The sequence below is a fragment of the Suricata suricatta genome, chromosome 6 (assembly GCF_006229205.1).
Source record: "Suricata suricatta isolate VVHF042 chromosome 6, meerkat_22Aug2017_6uvM2_HiC, whole genome shotgun sequence".
Taxonomy (NCBI): domain Eukaryota; kingdom Metazoa; phylum Chordata; class Mammalia; order Carnivora; family Herpestidae; genus Suricata; species Suricata suricatta.
This window is the reverse complement of record NC_043705.1, coordinates 69399998-69410115: the sequence shown is the minus strand read 5'-3', so window position 1 is coordinate 69410115 and position 10118 is coordinate 69399998. Positions and strand designations below refer to the sequence as shown.

At 45.7% G+C, this 10118-nt stretch overlaps 1 protein-coding gene across 2 annotated transcripts in view; it reads left to right on the top strand.

Annotated features, from left to right (window-relative positions):
- Positions 1–8080: 8080 nt before the first annotated feature.
- The window catches only part of MCTP1 (multiple C2 and transmembrane domain containing 1), a 512254-nt gene continuing 510216 nt past the window's right edge, over positions 8081–10118 (top strand). For both annotated transcript variants that reach the window (XM_029942619.1, XM_029942618.1), the window contains exon 1: positions 8081–8791. In XM_029942619.1, coding sequence (XP_029798479.1) covers positions 8081–8791 — 711 coding nt within the window. The remainder of the gene's footprint in view (positions 8792–10118) is intronic.

Sequence of the window (10118 nt, the reverse complement as noted above, 5' to 3'; positions counted from 1 at the left end):
CTCTCAGTGTTCTTATTTAAAAAAATTTTTAAATGTTTATTTATTTTTGAGTGAGAGAGAGAGAGAGCGTGGCAGGAGCCCATGAGGGAGAGAGACAGAGCACAAGCAGGGGGAGGGGCAGAGAGAGGGAGACACAGAATCTGAAGTAGGCTCCGGGCTCTGAGCTGTCAGCACAGAGCCCAGAGCAGGGCTTGAACTCACAAACCATGAGATCATGACCTGAGCTGAAGTTGGATGCTCAGCTGACTGAGTCACCCAGGTACCCTTCAGTGTTCTTATTATTAGTGAATATCAATGTGTCTTAAGTCTGCCACTTTGTAACACTGAGCCAGTTCCTCTGGGTCTAACGTCCTACTGTTAATGAGGCAATCTGGGAAGATGTATTTTTTCTTCTGGTCTGCAATGAGGATGTGTCAATCAGGACACACTGGGTTCTAGGAAACTTGTAGGAACTAGAATTCTAGAGATGCCCGCCCGCCCCAGAGATTCTTGTCCTTCAGTTATTCAATCAGATGCTGGTATTGGTATAAGTGTAAAGGGACTTTATAGATAATAATTAAGTTTTCCAATATGATCGCCTGAGCTCTTGATACAATAAGCCAGCAGAAGAGTCAATAAAAGAGATTAGGCAGAAGGGGAGGTGGTTGAGATCTGAAATGTGAGAAGGACCTAGTCTGCCATTGTTGACCTTGAAGATGAGGAAGCGGGCCATGAGCCAATGAATGCAGGTATTTTCTAGAAGTAAGTATGACTCCCCACCCCTGTTCCTGTGGACAGCCAGCAGGAAACATACTCCAGGGCACAGAACCCAATTCAGTCAACAGTATGAATGAGCTTAAAAGCAAATTCTTTTCCAGGGTCTTCATAAAGGAGTGCAGCACTGCCAACACTTGGATTTTGGTTTTGTTAGACCTAAAGCAGAGGAACCATAGAGCAATGCTTTGCCAAGATATCTGAATGATAGACATGGTGAGACAATAAATAGATATTTGTTTTGTTTTAGTTTAGTTTTTCTTTTCAAATTGTATTTAAATTCTAGTTAGTTAACATACAGTGCACTAATGGTTTCAGGAACAGAATTTAGTGATTTATCACTCATGTATAACACCCAGTGCTCATCATAACAAGTACTCTCCTTAATACCCATCACCCATTTATTTTTAAGTTTTTGAGGAAACTCCATACTGTTTTCCAGAGTAGCTGCAACAGTTTACATTTCCACCAACAGTGCAAGAGGGTTCCCTTTCTTCACATCCTTGCCAACATCTGTTGTTTCTTGTGTTGTTAATTTTAGCCATTCTGACAGGTGTGAGGTAGTTTCTCATTATGGTTTTGATTTGTATTTTCCTGATGATAAGTGATGTTGAGCATCTTTCATGTGTCTGTTAGCCATCTGGATGTCTTATTTGAAAAAGTACCTACTCATGTCTTCTTCCCTTTTCTCAAATGGGCTCTTTTTGGATACTAACCCTTTATCAGATATGTCATTTGCAAATATCTTCTCCCTAAATGGGTATTTGTTTTAAGCAGTTAAATTAGTTATGAAAGCAATAAAAAACCTAAAGCTCAGCTAAAACTGGCTAAAAATCTAGACAAATGAACTTCCTACTTAATAATTAATAGATAGATAACTACATAATAATAACACCAGAGCAAGGAAGGCCTCAAGGATTGACTGATTCTGTCGCATGGCATCCAGAACTGAGGTTGTTTCTTCTCTGCCGACATTGATGTTCACTTCGTCCTCAGTTCATAAGGAGGTGGGCGGCACTCCCAAGCATCTTGCCGAACCCCAAAACACATGGATCAAGAAAAAAGACCAGGATTTTGTGCCTCCTCTTTGTGAGTGGAGAAGCCCCTCAAATGACTACTCCTTCATGTCATAGTCTGCTTGTTGTCACCCTCACATCCACCTTCCCCCTCGCCCTCTGTAATGAAACCCCAATTTCTCAGTTCGACACATGACTGCCCAGAATGAAGATTTTATGGTGAGGCATGGCCATGTACCTGAGTTCTAAGCCCTGGGATATTAGATTAGTTGGGAAGGAACTTTAAAGGTGGGGGGCATACTCTTCTTTACCCTTTTCTCCTATTTACTGGAAGGTGAATGTAATAACGGAGTCCCAGTGCTTATGGTTAAGCATGAGTGACTTGGGGAATGTAGGCGTATGTAGTGGAGCAACATGATGAGAGTGCCATACTCAATCTGAGTGTCGGCCTTCAGACTTTTCCCCCCACCCCAAGTTTTTATTTAAATTCCAGTTATTTAATATACAGTGTAATGTTAGTTTCAGGTAATGAATTTAGTGATTCAACATTTACATACAACACCAGGTGCCTATCACAAGTGCCCTCTTAATCCCCATCATCTACTTAGCCCATCCCCCACCAACCTCCCCTCCGGGAGGGTTCTCTATAGTTAAGACAACCTTCTTGACTGTGGTGAAATTTTTTTGTGTTACTTGCAGTGGAATCCAGTCTTAATATACCCTTAGAGTTTCCAGGATTGGTTACAGATCTGACAAAAGGGATAAAATGACCTTGACCAGTTCACACTAATCTTCTAAAATGTAATGGATGCTGAGGAGTCCATCCAATTGTGTACTCTAGAAGGTAAATCATAGATGAAAATTCTGATTTGTAAGGGATCTCACTTTTAGAGGATTGACTGTAGGTTGGGAGATAAACTTTGTCTTTATAGTCCCCTACAAGAGCATTGTAAGGCCCAAAGGAATCTTCCTGGAGAGCATTACTTTTATTCTCATTGAGTAGTCCAATTGGGAATTTCATTAGTGAAAGATTGAAATATGCACATAATGTGTTTTAGTTTGGGTTCCCCCAGAAGCCAACTTAGGGACAAAGATTCAGATACAAGCAGTTGATTTGTGAAGTGGAGAGAGCAGTGTTAGAGGAGGTGGCATGTGAGACAAAAAGGAAGGGAAGCTAAGAAAGGGTGTGTAATCAAACCAAATGGTACTAAAGGCATCGAAACTGGGGAAAAGATAGAATCCCTGCCTCTGAGTTATCCTACCTGATAGGAAAGGATAGGGAGCTCTAAATATCTATACATCGGCTCCTTGAACTCACTGATTAAGAGCTATTCCAGGCGCTTAGGGAGGGTGTGGTAGAGAGATCAGATGCCCACCCTGAAGTGCTGAGGCCTGAGGGATAGGAGTAGGGACCTAAAAGCTTCTGTGACATCCTGTATATTCCAAGGGGACTATTTACATGTCCATCCAGTAGTACCTGCCTTTGTGTATACCACTGAAAGTAGGACATCAGACCAGGAATGAGTAGATGGATTATACCTACACTGGAGAATTGTTTCAGAGGCTTACATAATTTTTAAGCTGAAAGGGACCTTGAAAAGGGAAACAAGTTCTATCTCTTCGTCATTTTGCTAATGAAACACAGGCTCTATGGGCTGCCTGTGGTTACAGAGCACTTATGTGTAACACCAGGCAAATGCCCACATCTTTTGACTTGTGCAATATAGAATTGGCATTTAGAAGTGGGCCAGGGAAGGCTTGTTTCTCTCCAAACCTCCAGTTAACCCTTTCTTCTTTTCCTTTATAAGGACAATTGATTTAAAACAGTTATGCAAAGGCAGCTTCAGTTCCCCGCTCCTCCATTCAAGCCACATGACACTCCTCTTCCCTTTCAACGTAGAAATTCCAGAGCATCTCTTAGTCTACGACCCCGGAGTTTTTTTACCACTTTGGTTAGGAAGAAAACAGAAAGTGGCTTAGGTGAAAAAAAGTTAAAGAAATAGCTTCTCTGAAGTGATGTAAACATTAAATTGCATTTGAGAACTTTCCAGAAAACTCTCAGGGAAGAAGGCAAAAACTAGTTGACACCTGAACAGGGATTTATTCCATCAAGCTGGTTGTGTAGTCAGCAGCCATCTCAATATGTGGAATTGTGATGACTGGGTCCTTGGTTTTCAAAGGTTTAAAATGCTTCTCTCCACATAGGTAGGGTTTTTTCCATGCAAGTTGGAACAAGTCAATCTTGTAGTATTTCTTGTTTTTGATTACAAAGTGACTACAACGTCTCTCTTATAGACAGGCTTTCCTCATCAAAAATGCTGCCTGCATTGGCTTTTAATTGGGTCCTTGTAAGGTGGGTCAGGACAACAGATATTATTATCCCCATTTTAGAGATTGATAGAAGAAATGAGTGCATGAAGGCATCTGGCCCAGCGCTGGGAGCTGGGACAGCAGCCAGGGCTCCACTGGCAAGAGGGCTCCTTAAGTGCCATTTAGTTGGCCTTTAACTCAATTAGTCCCCAAAATGTTGTTTTATGCTTGCATTTATGTCCTTGATCTCATCAACTGGAAGCTGTGGTTCTGTCCAAGACAGTCTTGTTGCTCACTCAAGGCAAGGACATGGATCAGTTAATCTTTTGAAGCCTTGTTCAATTATTTGATTCTCTTTATTTATGCAGATTTTCAAATGAAAGAAGGGATGTGGCTTTGGAATCCCTAGACCTGGAATCTGCTAACTACTCAGTGAGTGACCTTGCACAATCCTATAACATGCTTTAGATGTGGTTCCTTGATATACAAGATGGGGTTGCTGTGAGAATTACATATAGTAAATGATGCAAATTGTTTAGCATAATGCTGGGGTATTCCATGCCTCGACTATGGCTAGTCCTGTGGCTTCTATCCTCCAAATGTCTTGTATCTAGAATTTAATTACTCTCATTGCTTCTTAGGTAAAGCTCAAAGCCACCCTTAGGTAAAGCTCAAAGCCACCCTTGTCCCTCCAGTATTATAGTGAGTGACAGCTCTGATCTAAACTGTTTCTACCCATTTCCTTCCACCACTTTATTGTTTACAAAAAGACCACAATGAATCTGTTAAAATGCTAACTGGATTATAAAGAAACTCTACCCAAAGACTCCTAGTGGCTTCCCACCCACCCAAATCCAAAGTCCTCACTGTTGCCACAGACTCCTACACAATCTGGCCCCTAGCCATTTCTGCAATATATTCCTCTCTCATTAACCTCTTGCTTTCTCTGTTCTGGCTATTTTCTTTTTCTTTGCCGTGTCTCAGGCTGAGCAAGTTTCTTCCTCTGCCTCTTCATATTTAATGTTCCTCTTCCTGGAAAAAATTTCCTTCAGATTCACTACTTGGTTCACTCCCTCACTTCCTTTAGGTTTGTCCTGAAATATTACCTTATCCATCACCTTCCCAACCTCCTGTATATCAATGTGTGATGCATCTATTAATTTCATATTAATACAAGCCAACATTTATTGAAGTTTTGCTATGCGCCATGAATTTGGCTTTCCCTGGTGGGTGGCAATCTATCTTCTTGGTATGCTCTGTCGCCTGCAATAGATCTTAGCTCAGATGATGCCCCCAGCAAGAAATCTTCCTTGATCAGCCAGGCTAGAAGTGATTCTTCACTCCTCTGTATTCCCTCAGTGATCCATCTGTACTATTCACTTCCCTCTTGTGTTGTAGTTTTTGTATCTTCTCTTAAATATAATAGCTCCCCGGACATATCTGGTGCAACTTTATACAATGCAGGATTTGTAGGACAACCTCTCACTTTATAATCCACTCTAGATGTTTAGGAGAAGTTACATATGCAAGTTACATAGACATATTCAAGTTTCATGTCATCATATAAATATGACAAATTGACATTTATAATGAGTTTTGGTAAGAAGTAATGGTCATTTCTTCTTAATTCTCTACAATAATTTTGTACGTCTTACTTTCTCTACGCTTTTGATTACTGTTCTAGAGAAATTAGTAACAAAGTATCCTGTGTTAGAGAGAAGACTTCTGTATACTGTAGTTCTTTTTGGACTATCGTGGTAGCTCTATACCGAGGTAATCTTTTGTGGTTGTAGTACTTTAAGCTTAACTATCTTGTGTGGAAAAGCCTCAGGCATTGAGTTGTCTTTTTTCACTTAATTTCTAAAATTGCCCTATGGAGCTCTTGTTTAAAATCTAATGGCTCCCCCATTTCACTTACAGGAACCTCAGACTCTTCCTGTGGCTATGGGACCCCCGGCACTAGAATCCTTCCATTTCTTCCACTCCATCTCTTACCAACTCTTCTCACCTTGCTCCATTCTATATGGACTGGGGACCACCTGCCTTTCAACTTGCCTAGCCAAGCTGCTTCCTGTCTTGGGGGCCTTGCACCTGCTTTTCCTTCTGCCTGAAATGTTGTAATCAGATCTCACAGTGGCTCTTTGTCCTCATTAAGTCTCAACTCAAATTTTAGTTTCTCAATAGACTTTTAGTTTAAAACAACAAGCCCCCAAACCCTTTGTAGGGGGGTAGTCAGCTTTAGCAAATAAAAAATACAAAACACCCACCTGAACTTGAATTTCAGATAAACAAAAGGTATTTTAGTAAGTCATATATATTTGGGACATATAAATACTCAAAAATTATCTGCAATTTAACTTATCTGGATGCCCTGCAACTTTTCTGGCAACTCTTCCTCCGTAGCCACTCTGTTATGATACCATGTTTTATTTTCTCCATGGGACTTTTCATTATTAGAAATTCTGTTCACTGTTTGACTTTCCTACTGAAAGATGGGCTCCATGAGGCTGGGGCATTGTCTGCCTTGTTCTCTGCTTCCTCTCAGAGCCTACCATATTGCTTGGCACCGAGTAGATGTCAAGTATTTGTTATAAAGGTAAAAAGAAAATGAAGAAGACCAAAAAGCTTAGAGAGGTTGGTAAGACCTTGAAGGCATATTGCTAGCATATTCCATATTGCATATTGGAATCAGCAGGGTGCCAAAGCTCAGGGAACTCTTCCATGTTTTACACATTTAGTGGTGCAAAGGACAATGGAGGAGGGAAGAGACAGGGTGTCACCTGCTTTTCAAGAGGCTCACTTAATAGAATCAGAAGACCCTTAGATCAGGAGATTTAGGGAGAAGCAAAGTCTGAATGGGCTAAACAAACCTTTTTTCCATTTCTCTTGCAACGAAGCAAACGAAGTAAATGCACTTGAATGAAAGCACGATTCTCTGGGTTTGGAACAGTGACAGAGGCAGTGGGCATCCTCTACATTTCGTCCACCATAAACTTCCCGCAACTTTAGGGCTGGCTAATTTATGGTCAGACCTCCGAACCACAGTAGGAATTACCAGTGTACACGCAAATAGCGAGCAAGGAGGATGGATGGATGGGATGAAGTCAAGACAGAAGAAATCAAACTCTTGTTGGATGCAGGGCACAATACGGGGCGGAAACGGCGGTGTTCAGTCCCAGAATTCAGTCAGGTTCGCCTCTCCATACGGACGGACGCTCTGTGCCCCACACTACCTACCCAGGGCGCGTAATCTTTTCTCTAGCTCACTTCATTGGACCCAGACACCAGCCGGCGCGCGCGTCCGGCCGCCAGCCCAAAGAGAGCTGCGTGGGGAGCTGTGCCCAGATCTGGGGAGCAACCTGGCTCCAGTCCCTGCTCAGCTCCACCCGGCTCTCGCCTGCCCATCCCCCCACCCAGGAACTGGAGGATGGTCCTGGGGTGCTCCGGTGCCGCTGCTGGTCGCAGTTGTCTACAGCCCAATCCTCCCTGTTGTGCGAGTCGCGCGCGCGCCCAGTTGGGAAGCAGCCGCCCACGCCGCTGACAGGTGCTGCCCTGAGGGCGCAGGGTGCGGCCCCTGGCGCAGCTGGACGCGCACGCTGGGGTGCGTGTAGCCTCCCCAGCCCAAAGCCAGCGAGGAGAGGAAGTCAGAGCGCGGCCTGGGGGACTCCAGGGGACTGGAGCTGCGGAGCTCGGAGCCAGAAACTTTGCAGGCTCGGCGGCCGGGATTCGGCGACGGCGACAGCGCCAGCCCGCACCGGCAGGTGCGGGAGGAAGAGGCGGCGCGGGAGTTTGGCGGCCGAAGAGCCTTGGCGGCGGCGGCGGCGGCGGCGGCGGCGGCGGCGTCTTTCCCTCGAGCTGTCCTGAAGCCGCCGGGCACTCCCGGCTTCTGCTGCTGCGCCGGTCGCCGCCACCGCGGGGCTCCAGGAGGAGGTGCCGCCGGAGAGGGCGGAGGAGAAGGAGGAGGAGGAGGAGGAGTGGAAAGGAGGAGCAGGGGGTGGAGGATGGAGCCCCGGGCAGCAGCGGCGGGCTCGTCCGAGCCTGCGGCGGCGTCCTCCTCCTTCCAGGCCCGGCTCTGGAAGAACCTGCAGCTGGGGGTGGGCAAGAGCAAGGGCGGGCGCGCAGGGGTCCCGGAGCACCGCACTGCGGACACCCCGTCGCCCTCCCCGCCACCCCCGGGGGGCAGGCGGGATGCACTGGCCGGCGTGGGTGGCGCTGGCAGCAGGTGGAGCGGCTTCAAGAAACGGAAGCAAGTGCTGGACCGCGTCTTCTCCTCCTCCCAGCCCAACCTGTGCTGCTCCTCGCCGGAGCCTCTCGAGCCCGGCGGCGCTAGCAGAACCGAGCAGGGGTCCACCTTGCGCCGCCGGATCCGTGAGCATTTGCTCCCAACGGGAAGGGGGCCGGCGACAGCGGGAGCAGCGGGAGGGACGCCTCCTGGCGGACGGTCCCCGGACTCAGCTCCCTCTTCCTCCTCCGCCTCATCCTCTCTGTCCTCCTCGCCCCAGCCTCCCGCGAGGGGAGACCGCGCCCGAGATGAGGGGGCACGGCGTCGGGGCCCCGAGGCGCACTTGTGCCATCAGAAGAGTTCCTCCCTGCCCGGCACCGCCTGCCTGGAGCAGCTGCTGGAGCCGCCGCCGCCGCCTCCCGCAGAGCCAGCTGAGAGCCCAGTGCAGCCACGGGCCCCGGAGAAGGGCGAGGAGCTCGGCTGCAGCCAGGTGAGTGAAGGTGGCGCGCGGCCCGAGACAGGTGCGCTGGCCACGCCTCCGGCTCGGGGCAATAGCTGCCCTGCGGGTTGCCGGGGCGTGGGGGTGCTACCAAGTAAATCAGCAGTGAAAAGAAAACATTCTCGCTCCTGCTCAGTAAAAATACAGTTCTGTCTTGGACCCTGAAATTACTTTTGAAAGAAATAACACCTACTGCCAGAAGCTGGGTAGCTTTATGAGTCGCTATGACAGTGGAAGTATTAATAGTAGCCAAAAAGGAAAGGAATAGAGTTAGACGTAAAGTGAGTACTCTTTGGAGGACTAAGGGCTGTCTAGCGAAATCTCACCTTCTTTAAAGAAAAACAAATTCAGCAACTCAAAAAAATTACAACACTGTATGACGGTGCGGAGGGGCCAGCACTTGAAATAAATAGCTTGCACGAAAGAATAGTAATGAGGAGAGATGAATTATTGGCAAACGTGAGGTCGTTTATGGGGGAAATCCTTAAAGCAAAAGTCTGCGCGTTTTCTTGCACTCGCTTCTTAAAAGTACCGGCTGTAAATAAAATCGCTGCCCAACAAGTGGACAGAGTGAGCGTCTCATCCGAATTAGCCAAACTGACAGATTCCTATGGCATTTTCTAAGTTTTAATATTCATCTGAAGCACTTGCGTTTTAAGTATGTTTGTTGCTGCTTTGGTCAGGCAAGAGTTGAGTGTGGTCTGACCAGGGTTAAGTAAAAACAAACGTAGGATCCATAAGGCATTCCCCCTCCCGCAGCCGCTGCTTTAACTGCCTGTTTTGTAGAGGAGTTGCGCTCCTTTGATAAATACTTACAAATTGTGCTAATGCTAAATGCTAGCACATATTTTGAAAGTTACCATCTATCAGTGACGTAAAGAACCCTTTTCTTCCAATACATCGTAGTTTATTAAAATTCTCATTATTTTGACCCTGATTAATTGTTAGATTAATCGTTAAAGGGTAATCTTTAATTAGCTAAAAATTTGAAGTATAAAAAACATAAGGCCATGTTTTGAACGGCAAGATATGGGAATAGATGAGATATCAGTTGAGAACTGTTATAGTTTATGAGCTAATTAGTATAGTTTCAGAAAACAAACCAGATTACAGGTGGTAACCTGATGTAACTGATGTTCTAGAGAACGCCTCACGTCCTCCAAAAAGGTTTCAGTCATTCTCAGAAGAGTCGGTGGAGATAACATTGACAAAGAGTCTCAGTAACTGTACTTTTCTTTTTATCTTGAAAGAGAATTGAATAGAACTCCTGATTTTGGTTCCAAAAGTAAAATAAAAGGTGGTCTTAAAAATGTTTTAA